This window comes from Cataglyphis hispanica, chromosome 16, assembly GCF_021464435.1.
Source record: "Cataglyphis hispanica isolate Lineage 1 chromosome 16, ULB_Chis1_1.0, whole genome shotgun sequence".
In the NCBI taxonomy this organism is placed as follows: domain Eukaryota; kingdom Metazoa; phylum Arthropoda; class Insecta; order Hymenoptera; family Formicidae; genus Cataglyphis; species Cataglyphis hispanica.
In genome coordinates this window covers 2,462,798-2,478,438 of record NC_065969.1, presented here as the reverse complement: position 1 = coordinate 2,478,438, position 15,641 = coordinate 2,462,798, and the positions used below count along the sequence as shown (strand labels likewise).

At 32.5% G+C, this 15,641-nt stretch overlaps 1 protein-coding gene and 1 long non-coding RNA gene across 10 annotated transcripts in view; both read right to left on the bottom strand.

The window, feature by feature from the left end:
* The window catches only part of LOC126855406 (uncharacterized), a 151,314-nt gene that overhangs the window by 35,484 nt on the left and 100,189 nt on the right, over nucleotides 1-15,641 (bottom strand). The gene's annotated exons all lie outside the window — the stretch shown is intronic.
* LOC126855386 (protein gustavus) overlaps nucleotides 1-15,641 on the bottom strand; it is a 143,122-nt gene that overhangs the window by 35,484 nt on the left and 91,997 nt on the right. The window contains exon 3 of one of the 9 annotated variants that reach the window (XM_050603002.1): nucleotides 14,148-14,356. The exons of 7 other annotated variants lie outside the window; for them this stretch is intronic. In XM_050603002.1, coding sequence (XP_050458959.1) covers nucleotides 14,148-14,158 — 11 coding nt within the window. In that variant the 5' untranslated portion in view covers nucleotides 14,159-14,356. Of the gene's footprint in view, nucleotides 1-73; nucleotides 459-14,147; nucleotides 14,357-15,641 lie in introns of those variants that run through there. One more of the 9 variants, XM_050603000.1, reaches the window with a different exon arrangement.

Here is a 15,641-nt window from a genome sequence, read left to right as displayed (position 1 = left end):
TTGCTTTGCGAAGAGAAAGGTATAACTAACTTTTTACAAATGATAAACCAACAAAATTATATAAACCACTCACGTAACTCCAGTGTTATCCGATGCTTCGTTCTTCTTTTTCCTGCTTGTTTTTCGCTGGCCTTTCATGATCTCACTTCTACGATATTTATTTGCGAGAAAACACGGTTAATTTAAATCGCCCGCCACTTTACACAGCAATCTCGATGTTAATTGCGTACTTCATTTTATGTTGCGGTCGAGAAGAATGCGAAAAAAATCACGGTTATACGAGGCTACGATAACGCGCGATCGAGCGCTCCGTTGCTGGCGAATAACATTAATAGCGCGCATGCATTTTAAATGAGAACGATCGCGAGATTGAGGTATCTTTTAATAATACTTGTCGTAATATTATAATCCTTCGAGAAGTAAGACGACGACGGATCCGCGTTGTTGCCTCTTTAGGCCTCGTCGCGAGACTGACAAGGTGACTACAGACTACATGTGTATAAATGACAGAGCGATCGTCGCGAAAAAAAGCGCCGAACTATGTGACGTATGGCCCGCTATTGTTTATGTTTATATACGCGTGCCGTCGCGTATCATTTCCTCGCGATACTGTGTTCGAGAACTAATAATAAATATTTAAAAATATCAATCGAGATTATTCGCGTTTTAAATATGTTTATATATGATTTTTTAACTGTATGATTTTTGCCACGCGATTTTCCAATGTCGAAAGAATCGTAGCTTCGTATAATTGCGATTTTTATTTTCCCGCCGCATCATAGAATAAAGTAGGCGTCACGTGCGATTTTTAATGTCGAGAATGCTATGTGAAATACCAGACAATCGTATTTTGATAGCGCGTGGAATCGTAATTAATCGAGTTTTCACGAGCAAGCATCGCGTGACTATTATGAAGAGATAATAAAGAATAAGCAAGAGAAAAAGAAAAACACTCGGAAAGGCTTAAATAATAGGCCGGAGTAACCATGAAATAAGTAATGTGTGTATTAATTTTAATTTTAATTCATTACCTGTCGTTTTTTAAATAGTTTTTTAATTGCTCGTTTATTTTCCAGATAATTTACTTTAATTATTAATTTATTTTACATTATTGTGTATAATATGATACATATAAAATATTTTATTTACCTTATTTTGAAATATTTATACATATGTATGTAATCAATTTTGTATAAAATTCCTCAAACATCGTGTTTGAGATAAAAAAATTTTTTACATTATTTGTATAAGATTTAAACTTATTTTAATCATATTTTATACAAGTTTAATTCAAATAAATTTCTCCAGAAATTTTCAAATTTTTTCAATTAAATTTATTTGTTTAAAAAGATAAATAAAAATTTAATTGTGCGCAACAATTATTTTTTGACGTATTAATCGTTTTATACAGGATAATAATTGGTAGTGGGCGTGAGCGTTCAACAGTCACAGCGCGACTCACCGACGTACACTCAGCTAAAGATCAATGATATTTGGCTAAACTTTACTCAATAACAATTCTTTTATTAAGCGTTATACAAAAAAATGGTAAAGGACTTTCCTGCTTAATCCGCTTTACTTGCACATTACGGGGCGATTATTATCAGACATCCTGTATATGAAATCGCCTTATGTAACTTGAATATGTTTGTATTTTTACAGATTGTTGATGTATTTTACAATTCCGTCGTTGCATCATACTGGTGAGCGTTAAATTATTTATCTTAAATAAAATTAATTTGAAAGTTAATCGAAAATTTATTCCATGAAAATTAAATTCGATAAATGATATATATATATATCTAAAAAGCAATTAATTTGGATACATTTTAAGATCAAAATTTAAAAAATAATTAACGTACTTAATTTAAACAAGAATCAATAACTCCGGCGTTAATACAATTCAAGAGAAAATAATTCGGAAAACATTTTAATATCGAATGAATTTAATTGTATTAACATAGCTTATTTTAATAGCGATGAACTTTGGAATGTTTTCAATTATTTTTTTAAATTCGAAATCAAGATATTTCAATAGTAATTAATTCTAGAAATGATGTCAAACTGATATTATTTATTTTATTTTTTTGATCATTTATTTTCATATAGTTATAATACTTCTGTATTAATACATTTACAAAAATTTAATGTTAATATTAATAATTTTAATTATTTAATATATTATAATTAAAAATTAATATAAAAAATATGAATAATTATTAATAATTTTTAAAATCTATTTGCATTTTATATGTTTGAGCTATTAATTAAATTTATATTTATTTTTTCTGTTCGATTTCCGTTAAAAATATTTTTCAAAAATATATATTAAAAAATATATATTAAATATAATATTAAGAATTAATATTTCATTTCTAATATTAATTTCTTGCTAATCGGTAGGAAATAAATTGAAGAAAAAAAATAGAGCTATAAATCAATCTCTCATCGAGTTGTGTCATACATTGGGGGGAATTTGATTTCTCGCAGTGGAGATAAACCAGATTAAAGGAGCTTCGAACCAGATCCTGAAAATTCTTCGCGTCACAAACGGTGAACAAAGAAGAACCCTTTATTCGGTCGAATCTCACGCCGTCTCGAGAAATAGCGATTCTCTCGGGTTGCATCGCGCGGATTTCGAAATTGCGGGAGAAACGACGAAGACGCTGCTTCGCAAGGCGCATCCTTTAATCGACTTTCGACGTTGCAACGTGTTGCGAGAAGCCCGTTCGCGAGCTCGCGAACTTTAAACGACGCCTTGTTCCTAACGTCCGTTACAAACTCTCTCTTCAATCGTACGCGAAAGTTCAAATCGCTATCTCGAACTTGGTAATATCAACGGGCAACAGAACGTGCTCGAGATTTTAATTGCATACAATGACTCTTTCTAATATCGAAATTACGCTGAGAGAAAAAAAATTTCACTATAATTTATAGGTATTTTTACTGCCAACTATATATGTTTATGTAGTAATTAAATAAATAATAAAATTATTAAATTTAATTAAGTTTAAATTTAATTAATTCATAAAAAAATTTAATTTAGAGAATATTATTTTACTTAAACTTTTAAGCCACTTAAATAGTAAAGCAAATGTTAAAACCGTAGTTACATTTACTAAACGTAATTAAATTTAAGTTTATTTAATCCATAAAAATATTTAATTTATGGAACATTATTTTACTTAAATTTTTAAGCCACTTAAATTAAATAAATACTGAAGCAAATGTCAAAATCGTATTTATATTTATTATAATTGTGATTAACTTGACTATAAAAATTATTATTTTATTTAATATTCATATTTTACTATATTTTAATATTTAAAATTATTACAATTTATAATCAAATTTTTATATGATTCGTAAAACTTGTATAAGATTATTATATTATTATTATTATTGATAAAGTTATATTATTGATAAAATTATACATATAAAAATTATATATATATATATATATATATATATATATATATATATATAATAGTAATAAACAAAATTTTTTCTGCTTTAAATTAATACATTTTCAAAGTCTCCTCTTAAAGGCATGCAATATATATTCTCAAAGTGTTTAAGAGACATTATAAATAAGCAAATTCGTATAAATGCGATTCGATTCATTAATTTTCCCGACAATTAAAATTTTCGTCGATGAGAATGTTCATCGAAGGCGAAGAGGAGCTCCTTCCGGCGGATGCGCGGCAGAAACGTGTCGTCGACGCATCCTGCTGATGAGACAACAATAGTAGACACCCTCCTCTTCCTCGTTGCATGCGCCAATTACTCGGTGGTCGGAAGAAAGACAGAGAGAGAGAGAGAAAGTGCACTGACATTTCAATCGGAAATTCTGCGGAATTCCACGGATGTCCTCTCGAATATAAAGGTCAAGAACAATGTCGCGCGGATCCACGATTTCTTCTCGCACTTAAATCCAACAACACGCGGACTAATCGACGACGAAGGATCGATATTTTTTGAGGAATTCCTTTCTGTTACACGTCTGCGTTCGCGACGTGTACCAATCGCATCAGAATTTGTCCTTGATCGTGAGAGAGAGATAGAGAGAGAAAGAGAGAGAGAGCGGAATATTACATACACAAGCGAATCCTTAATATTCCATCTGTCGAAACGTCAAGGTTGCGATCAACGCGACCGATGACGTTTCGCGAGGTTCGTCGACCGATCCTCGACAATACATTGCAAGGTGGACGCAGGACGAAGGACTAGCTCGGATCTCAAGCTCCCTTTCTCTCTCCCTCTCTCTCTCTCTCTCTCTCTCTCTGCGTATCTTTCTTGTTTGATCCGCACGACCGCGAGGCAGCGAAGTAAATGGTACCACGGCACCGTGAAGTGTATTATTAGCATCGTGTAAACGTGTCTGCTGGCCGTGAAACCAGTGAAAGTATTTCATGGACGGAGGCAGAGGCACGCACGCATTACCCATACACGTATACTCGCGATACACGTATAAATCATTTCGCGCAGTCCCCTCATATACGGCGGCGGCTGGGCTTCTTGCGAAGACCATCGTCGAGGAGGAGGCGCGCCCAGAATTGGGCCTTTGTCCGCTTTGTCTGGGAGAGAGAACCGGCACAGGTACGTCGGACCCTTATGGGGTTCTCACCGGACGAAAAGGACGGGACGTACACACGTATCCGACGCGCATTCCTCCGAGTCTCCGCGAGACGACGGGCTGTTCTTCGCGATGGATTGTCGAGGAAACGTAGCCTCGTAAATGACGAGGCAAGACATAACGTGATCTCGTAACAAACGCCATTAGCATTGAATATAACTATAGGCTTCTAAAAAAAGAAAAGATTATACGATATTTTCTATTAAGTGAGGAAATTAATTATATAATTTTTTCCTTGCAATTTTTGACATTAAACGCCTTATAAATTAATAATAAGATTTCTTAAATTATTAAAAATCACACTTGTATCTATCAAGGAAAGAAATTATTCCAACTTTTGATAAGATATGTTGTACTGTAAATTATCTGTTAATTTTTTTTTTTATTGGGATTAATATGTATTATCTCTGATTGTATTCTGACTGACACCGATCAGCTGATTCCGAAACAGAGCGGATTTGACACGATAATAACGGAAAGCTATCGTGCGAGGGTTAAAAGTTATAATTTAAATATAATATATAATTGAAAAAATAATATTAGAGAATAAAAGAAAAAAGAACACACATTACACGACGCATTGAGAATTAGATGGCGGCCACGGGAGTTTTATGTAATCTTTCATTTCGCGATTTATTCGCGTCTTCTTTTTCTCGTGATTCAAATTGATAAACAATTTTTTTTCCTTCTGATATAATAATCCGCCGCTAGCGATAAATTATAACATCGGATATTTTATTGGCTCCCTCGCCATCAAGGACGAATCTAACGTAGATTAGATCGGTTGCGCGCGTGGCACGAGTACGTTAAATGTTTTGCCTAATTGTAACAGGAAAAAAATCGTAAAAAAAAAAAAATAAACGTCGATTCCGACATGCGGTACGAGACGAGCTTTCCTATCTTTGTTTGCACAACGGCGATAAACATTGTCGAAGATCGATACAGAAGGTTCCCGACGTTTACGGTTAATCATCGCTGGGCGATAACGAGTTTATACAAGAAGCTATCATACAGCTGATTAGCGATTTGTCGTTTTGGGTCACTTCGCGATGACGGTTTTACGATCAATTTTCCGAACGAGCTACTTCGTGCGTTATTTAATTTAAATATTTTATTAATATTTTATTATCTTTTTTTTGTAAATATCAAGGAAAAAATTAATGCGAGTTTAAAGCAAAAGTCACTCAGAAAGAATTATTATCTGTTATGATAATAATAAACACATACACAAGGATAGAATTGAATATATCTTTTATGATTAAAAAAATAAGATATATCTTATAATTATAAAATACATTTTTAAGAATATTTAGCATTATATTTTCTGTAAGCTTTCTGATATGAAAAATAATATGATGTATCTTTTAGATGTATCTTAAGAATATTTTTAAAAATAAAATATATCTTATAAGTATAAGATACATTTTTAAGAAAATTTAATATCATATTTCCTAAATTTTTAAAAATCATATTTTAACATCATTTTTTAATAATCATATTTTAATGTCATTTTTTAAAATCATTTTTTTATTTCATATTTCCTAAATTTTTTTATACGAAAAATAATTTAATGGACAAAAAAGAATGAGAAATATGTAATAAATATAAGATACGCACAAAGTATCAATGTTTCGATAGTATCGGATAAGCATCTCTAAAGTCATACGACGCCGACATTCTCCTCGACGGCATCAACGAGCTCTTAACGTCACTCGCTGACATTCGCTAACGATGAGTCAAGACAATCATCAAGCGCAATAAGCACGATTCGCTGAAGCGAGATATCGCTCTTTATGGAAGCGCGATCTTTCGCCTCGACGGAGAGGGGTGTGCATGAACATTACGAGCTCATCGCGTCCCCGTTCCGTCAGCTTCGACCTCTCGAACTTAATCATATAGTCTGTTAAGTTTCGAATATTATTTATTATCATTTATTTTCTTCTTATTGATTCTCGACTTTTTCAATTTCATTTTCGAAACATTTTTTTTTCTCGTTTTACTTTTTAATTATTATTTAATTCATCATAAATTATTATTAATAATAATAATTATTAATAATCTTAATTTCAATTTCTTTTTAATTTTAATTTTTTTAAATTTTCAATTTTATGATAAAATTGTTTTAATTTTTTTAAGGATTTTATGCAAAGAAGAAACTGATTAATATCTAATTAACGCCTAATTTAATGATTATTTAAAAATAATCGTTGAACTCGCTTTTAGTATATAACAAAGAGAGCTTTGAAATTGACTGGAGATAAAGAGAGATAGTTGTTTTAAAAAAATTTCAAATTGTCTTTTTAGTATCGGTTGGCGTCGTTTAAGGATGAGGGAGGGAAAGAGGGAGAAGGGGGAGTTTAAAGCGCAACGGACGCCGAGTATAAAGGCCTGTCTTTTTGTCGATCGTAATGCTCCGGAATGGTCAATCGACGGTTTCGAGCGATACGGTTTTACGACTGGTAAAAGTAAGTCGATATGAAAGGCAAGAGCGGCGAGAGCGGTGCGGAAGCTCTCTCGAGCTCCGCTCGAGAAGCGAAATGAAGGCGGGCGGTTTCCCTCTCCCTCTTACATTTTGTAGTCGAAATATGTCGAAATATGTTTTCTCTCTCTTCCCCTACCCCTCCCCGCCCCCGAGTTCTCCTTTCACTAATTATAAAGACCCGCGACCACTCCGTGTGAATGTGTGACTGTAATTTGTGAAACTTTGCGTAGACATTCATCCGGAGAGTGTTCGCGGCTCCCTCAACGATAAACACCGGCCAAACTGTAAAGAGGCTTTGATCGAGAATTCAAAAGGAAATCTTTTCGAGGAGCTTGATGTCAGGAAAATGCGGAGAAAATAGAAATAAAGAGCGAGACACATACATACATACACACACTCGTGGCTTTCGATTCGCAAATTGAATTAATCTGACAAGTCATTTGCTTGGAACAGTTGTCGTGAATTTGCATTCTCATTGAAATTTGTAATGTCTCAAGACTGAACTTTTCTATATTAATTAAATATCGAAGGAAATTCAGGCCTGACAAGTTTTGACAGATTAATTATACATATGACATTTCGAATCTTGGGTGAAGAGATAATGGACACTTTGCCTCGCGGTGATTTGACAGATGTCAATGAAGTACACGTGTTAAAGCGAGAACGGACGAAAATCAGAGCGCGGCTCCGATATCGTCGCCGACCTTTTCGCGTGAAAAGCGAAAGCGAGGGGCAATTTTATTCCATAACCGTGTCGACTCTCTTTCGCGAACGAGATCGATTCACGATGTCGGATCCATCGTCTCGTGATCTTTTTAGTAACGTGGAAGCGGACAGGGAAAGGTCACTCGATGCTAATGCGCGAGGCAGATAGCCGTCTCGTCCGATCTCGTAACACCGTGTTCGACAAAAAAACGATTTCGTAGGACGAGATTTCATCTTTCCTCCTCCTTCCCTCTTCGTCGATTTTTCGTTCTGACTCGCGAAGCGGAGACACGGGGATCCGAAGAATGGAATGCAACCCGCATGCGGGATCATTGTTGGGTGGGCTTTCGTTGCCCGAATAAAGGGGGAGATAAAATAAGATATGCATCAGAGGTGAGGAATGAAATGCCTGAGTCGGCGATTCAATATCCTCGAAGCAAGGATTAATATTTAAAAATGTTATTTCGAAAACACGAGGGTGAAAAGAGAAGAGGAAAAAATATTTTTTCAAATATTATTGAAATAAAATGTTCGCGATGTAAGAAGATTTTAAAAGTTCAATTATCTTTTATTTTTGCGAGTGAACTTGATGCGGACTTTCGATCCGGATTTATTCGAGCTCGTCTGAAAGTGCCATGATTTTTCGCTCTTTCGGTTGCATTCGAAACGTTAAAAAATTCGTGCCATTCATGTTCCTTTCGCGTTAATTCGGTGTTTCGGGCGCAGCGACTTTCTTCAATAGCCCTCGCGAGCGAATTCGCGTCCGCACTCGGTTGAAAAAAATTCATGGTTCTTCGCTCTCTTTCGACATACAAAAATCGTACGTCGACTACGCGTCGGTTACGTTAAAACAAAAAACCTTCGCCATTCCTCGCATGAATTGCCTCAAATGCGGGATGAGGGAAATATTTTCAGGATTTCGCCGTCGCTTTCCAAACGTCAGTTCTTTCAATCTGTTTTTTTTTTTTTTTTCTGGTTTCGAACGTTACTACGCGTAAATCGCCCCGATTGCGTAAATCACTCGTTGATACGTGAGCAGGAAGATAAATCGCGGAATCGTTTTTGCGCGCCGTCTTTTACAATTTTTTTTACTACCGATAACGCCGTCGGGCACAACAGCTGCCGTTGTATATCGCGGTAAAACATTGCTTAAGGCAGATAGTGCACTGTTGAAAAAAAGTGGCCCGGTGACGAAACATACTGATAAGCCGCGCGGGTAACGAGAGCCATTGGGTTTTTGAGAGTATTTTTTTTTCTCCCCCAAAAAATTCATTTCTCTGATCAGATATTTATCTTCTAAAATTTTTAATTAATAAAGTTATCATGTTAAATAAATTATTAATTTTTTTTAATTTTTAATAAATTTTTAATAAATTATTAATTTATTCGATTATTTATTTAATCGATTAGATTGAACCTGACAGTATGTCGGGAATATTGGCGAAATAAATAATAATAATTTAATTGACAATCGTGTTGTGTCTAACGATTTACTTTTTAATCACAAGGAGATTCGAATTGGGATCGTATGATTCCGGCTCGTAGCTTGAGCGAGATTAATTCTGCTTGAAGGTTCGAGAAACCAGATAACCCTACTCACTATATCTGTCCTTTATTTACGTTCAACCATATCTTTCCGCTCTGGAATGATCACATTAGCTTAAACAACCAAGAAGATCGACTGAATGAATAATATCGACTTAATCGTCATTTTGCAAACAAACTTTGCGTTTAATTCATATCTGGCGTCTTTTTGTATCTCGCTTGCCTCATATGTTTATATATCATTCGACAGTTTGTATTAAGTATTAATAAATCATTGTAACTTGAGGAAAATCGTGGGCCAGGAAGTACGACGATAAATTTTTATTAATAGTATTAATAAAAAAAAAAAAAAGAAAAAAAGATCATTACGTACCTCATTAATTTAACATTCGACTGCACCGTGCATTGAATTCGAATGACAGGTTCATCTATCATGACATTTCATGTATCTCTCCCATTTCGTTTATCGACGAAATATTCTTTAAATTGCCTAATATATTTATCATCGGCAATTTTTATTATTATACGAGAAGCTTATTTTTTTTCTCGGCTTTACATTTTGGCTATCACGCTAATCGCGATATGAATAAAATTGACAACGTAAGTCGCAAATAATGCAAATGGAACGATGGGAAAACAATATTGCATTGTAACTGCATTTATATTGTATTTATATTGATATCATTTTCCATTTTTTTGCATACAAAATAATATAAATATGTATGTATACAAATTTCGAAATTCAATTAAAAAATTAAAAAATATTATAACAAAAGTTAATTAGAAATATTTAAAAAGAATTTAATAAAAGAATTATTTATGATTTTCTTTATTTCAAGCAGTAATGTTTGTGACGTAAGAAGTTAAAGCTGGCCAATCATTGAAGATTAAAGACAGTCGTCTATTCATGTACGTTAGTTCAGTGACGCACGTATCATTCATAAACTAAATGTATCTTGTGATTGACAAGTTTTATGATTATCTGAACAACTATTACTTGAAATATAAAAATCGCAAATAATTTTTTTGTTCAATTTCTCGAAAACTTTTCCGTTATAATATTTTTAATCGTGAATTTCGGGACCCCGTATAAATATATATATACATATATACATATATGAGAATAATGAGCGCATTTTTTCGTTTAAAGCGATAAGAAAGATAAAATAATAACATGTACTACGCTGTTACAATATTATAGTACACGACTTTGCTGCGAAGAGCTAAACACGGCTCGGGGAGAAGCTCCCCCGCTCTCTCCTCTCCTCGTCTTCTTGTCTTTCACTGACGAGGTCCCTTCTAGATGGACGAGCGCGACTCTCTGCCCACGACGGGGAAAGGCCTTTTTCAAAGTTTCGCCTTTCTGAAATCGCGTATATATGTTGTCCCCGTCTTACCTTTTATAACGATGCCACCGGACTCACGACCTTCGTGCAATTCGCTCTTACGCATATAGATAAATACACGTTTATGCTTTATTTACACATCGTCATCGTCAGAGTCTCCATTTATCCCACTCGTTGGCTTTTATGCAAAACTCGATTCCTTCTTTCGCGATATCAACGAGTGAAGACTGTCATACTTTGCGAATATATATAATATATTTTCTTTATATATATATATATATATATATATATATATATAAAATATATATTTAAATATATTTTATATATATTTTACATATATTTTATATATATTTAAATATATATTTATAATATATATATAAAATATATATATTCATGAAATATGACATTCATATATATATATATATATATATATATATATATATACATACACATATATACACATCTATAAAGATATAATAATAATAATAAAAATAATAATAAAATAATAATAATAATAACAATAATAATAATAGTAATAATAACAATGAAATATTAATAATAAGAAAAAAATTAATAATAACATAATATAATATTATATAATATAATATATATATATATATATATACGCGAGTACTCTCTCCTCCTATTCCACAAGGCCGACCCGAAAAATAATCTGCAGCGGACGTTTCTCGATTACGCAAGGACTCTCGTAATTTGTTCACGCCAAGTGATTAATTTCCTCTCTTGTAACCATCTTGTAGAATGTAATTTGAGCAAGTAGCGAGATCGAATTAAATTTTCGCGTGCTAGACGTGCTTCGCCTCTTATCCTTCAATGTGCACCTGATTATATACGCATTTATCATATATCGAGTAATTGACTCGATACACTAGGATGTCTACTCATAGTACATCCGGCAAAAAGATGATCCTTTATGCAAAAATAAAATGTGGGATAACACTTTTTTATATAATCGCGATCTTCTATTTTCGAGAGAAATGATTTTTAGAATCTATCGGGTGTGCGCTTGATTAAGTTGATTTCAACGAATTTTGACAGATTTAATAAGAATGATTTTAGAGAAGGATAAGAAGTTGGGAAAATTATTTTATTAAAGGAATATTTAATATTTTTTTATATATAAATAATATCATTAGATATATTAGTACACTAATAATATTAATAGGAATAAATTCAAATTTAATTTATATGCACGTTTTGTTAAAAAAAAAGAATAAAATTATTACTTTTCAAAAATACAATTTAAAATTTTTTTGATACGAATAAAATGTTTGTGATTAAAAAAATTGACGTATAGTGTATTACGCGGTTAAGAAATGGAGCAAGAAGGATACCTTTAGACACGTGGTTGTTTCTTTAAAAAAATTATTTATAACTGTCGCGGACTTCGTTTTTTCCCATCAGCATCAAAGGATCGCTCTGAAAAGAGGCGGTCTTATAATAAACGGCATGAAAGGAAAGACGAGAAAAAGAGCATACAGCGAATTACACGCGTTGATATCCGTTTTATCGCTGTATGCACCGGTATCCGATAAAGCCGCTTATATAGGGGCCTCTGACCGATACGGCCTTCCAGAGCACTCCTTGTTCCGTCGAAACCGTATAAAGGCCTTTGTCGTGTCGTCTCGTAAATCCAATTCGTTTCTTCTCGTCCCTCCCTACAATTGCGCTATAATTTTTAATACCTTTGCTCTTTCGCTCGCCGCGCGCGGCCGTCAAGAAGATAATCTTCGATTACGTGAAATAAAGGAAATTTTAATATTATATATTAAAAACGATGGAAATCAGTTAACTAATAGTCGCTCACTTCGAAAATAATATATTGCCAGCAATACGTAAATTATAGAGTTTCATCATAATTTTTTGAATTTTTCAGTCTTATTATTTTATTTGAGTCAATTATTTGAGAACGGTTTCTTTAAATAAAATAATTTTCTTCTTATCTTTCTGAAAGCATTCTCTAATCAAATCTGCCGAAATTCCTTAAAATTGATTTGCAATTATTCCAACGTACAGCCGATAAATTTTAAAATTTATTTCTAAAATAAATAAAATAAAATAAAATAAAATGTTAAATAAAATGTTATTTAAAATTTGAATAGATTCTAAAATTTACTTTTAAAATAAAATAAAAAAAATAAAATAAAATGTTAAATAAAATGTGGAATAATTTTATTACACATTTTATTTATAAAGGATCTTTTTACTAGATTTAATATTTATAAAGGATCTTTTTACCGAGTATATTATGATTAGAAGTCTCATCTCTTCTTTTTTACGATTTTAACGATTAATCGACGGAAAGCGAGTCTCGCAAAATCTTACAGACCTGAAGACCGCGTAATTCGTAAAGTGTTGTAATAATCGGGTGCAGAGGATGGTGTGGCAACGCGCGCGGTTTCACAAATGGGTCAGCAAGCAGGAGGATGGGGCAACGCGCGTATATTCGGGCCCCCGGTATTCGTATATACGCGTGTTACGTTCGGCGGTGTATTTCTCTCGTCGGTCTCTCTTACGAAAAGGAGAGCCTTCCCTCGTCTGTTATGTACAACGAGGGTCATCCTCTCGCCCCCTTTTCGCGCGCGCGCACGTGCCCGGACTCTCGACGAGCCTGACGTTTCGCCGCCTATGCGTGGCTCGAGTCGCGTCGTCGAAAGTTGGATGTAAAAATATCTTCTCGCGGTGATATAATAATGCGGGAGGGGTGAACGTCTCGCCGAGAGATTACAAGGAGAGAGTATAATAATAAGCAAGGATCTGTTTGTCGCTGCTTTATTTATTTTTTTTTTTTTTTATAATATTAGTAATTCTCACAGCGTATATTAATGGTACCGTAAATTTGTTTTTTTTTTCTCACTCTATACATTTTGCATATCATATTTTTATAGTGTATTATAATATATTTTTATCACATATTCTTATAAGAATCTTTTACAAAGACCTTTATTGTTATTTTAATAATATTTTTGAACAATTTTATTGTTATTTCCCATCGTCATTAATTAACGCCATAAATTAAATTGTCCCAAAATCAAACTCAGAGCTCTTTCAATGATAGATTTAATGAATTTGAAGTCGATTTTTTCTCAATGAAAGGAAGGTTATTTAATTATTCAATCAAGTTCTCTAACTTTTGCATCATATAATTTTTATAACAAAATTATAATCCTATTAAAAAATAAATTATTAAATTTTTAATTGAGCAAACGTAGTTTTCCAGTTACAAACAAGATATTAAATAGATAAAGTATCGTATTTCACATTCCTCATGATCGACGATGCAAGATCATGGTGAACAGCTGATTGTCAAAAGTCTCAGTCCGATATTTCCGAAATGGAACCGCAATCACTTTGATTTCATAGGACACATTATGTCTGTAAACGCACATTTAAACGCAAAAAAAAGACTTGCCCAAATCTCATGATGATGCGCTCCAATCGGTGAACTCCAATCGATGTTTTGCGGGAGAATGAACGGATTTATCGCAGTCCATTCCCATTGACGATCGTGATTGTATTCGAATTCATTGTAAATTGTCACCATCCGTTCTTAGATGATGGGGGAAATGTACTACCCGCCAATAAATTGATAAATTTCTTCGTGCCATGAGATAAGACATTCTAAAGAAATTATAGAACACAAAAATATTTTAAAAATCACACACTTTTTTGCCTTATTTTTGATAATAAGAAGAAAAATAATGCTTTTTTTAAATATCAAATGCAATGTTCATTTTTTTACTCTTTTCTCCATAAGTGATTAAAAATAAAAGTATTTATTCGGAGATGATGAGTTAAGTCTAATTATATGTATATAAATATTATATTTATATTTATTTATATATAAATAAATATTTAATAATATTAGATATTTATTTATATTTTAATTATATATTAATAATATTTATATTTAATATTTATATATTAATTATATATAAACTTAGATTAATTGCTATTTTAAGTTCCAACTAATTCTATATTTAATGCTAACTTATCCTAACTTATCTATGAAGGAAACAGGATTGTCATTCAAGTGAATCGCTAAAGAAAAATCGACTTCGTATTCATTAAAGATAAAAAATAGTAGATAATCTTTGAAGTGTCTTTCGCAAAATATCAATTCGGCAAAAAAAAAAATTATTTTCATAAGGAGACCGCCTCTAATTGATATCCGCTCTGGTTACAAACGATTCTAATTAAGGCTCGTTGAGAAAGCTCGTTTCGATAGCTCTTCTGTCAAAAATTGCCACTGCTCGAGTACTAGCAAAAATTTGTGTAGCTTCTTAAGTAGATTTAAAAAATGTTTCTCACGTGATGACCCGCAAGATGCATATAATTAATTAATTTGTGTAATTAAATTTGTATTCATGTCATATAGTCATGCAAATATATCACCTTTAATAATTCAATTAATGCATTTCATAATTAAAACAAAAATGATTCCATAATAAGAATTGAAATTTTATGTTATTTATTCTCATAAATGATGATGTGCATTTAATTTTCTGTTCAATTAATAGAAATTCGTTTTTATGAGCAAGTTTACAAATATTATTTATTAATGCAATATATTTAATATCAGACATACTACCTTTTTTGTTTGCTCTTATAAATTATAATCAATTATTGCAAGATGGTGCAATGAATATATAGATACTGAAAGGGCTATATGTAGGGACATATAAGTTTATCAGTATTCTTGTCTTCGTTGCAAATTAAATTTTCTCGCAATAAGATATAACAATTTATATCGGAGCAAACAATAAAAGATGTAGTAGTCAATTTTAATCATTTTAGACTTCGTTTGATCGTGCCTCACCTTACTCTCTCAATATCTATGTATATAAATGCATACAACGCATTATAATATTTTAATTTCAACCTGCAACCTTTCTGATACGAAGAA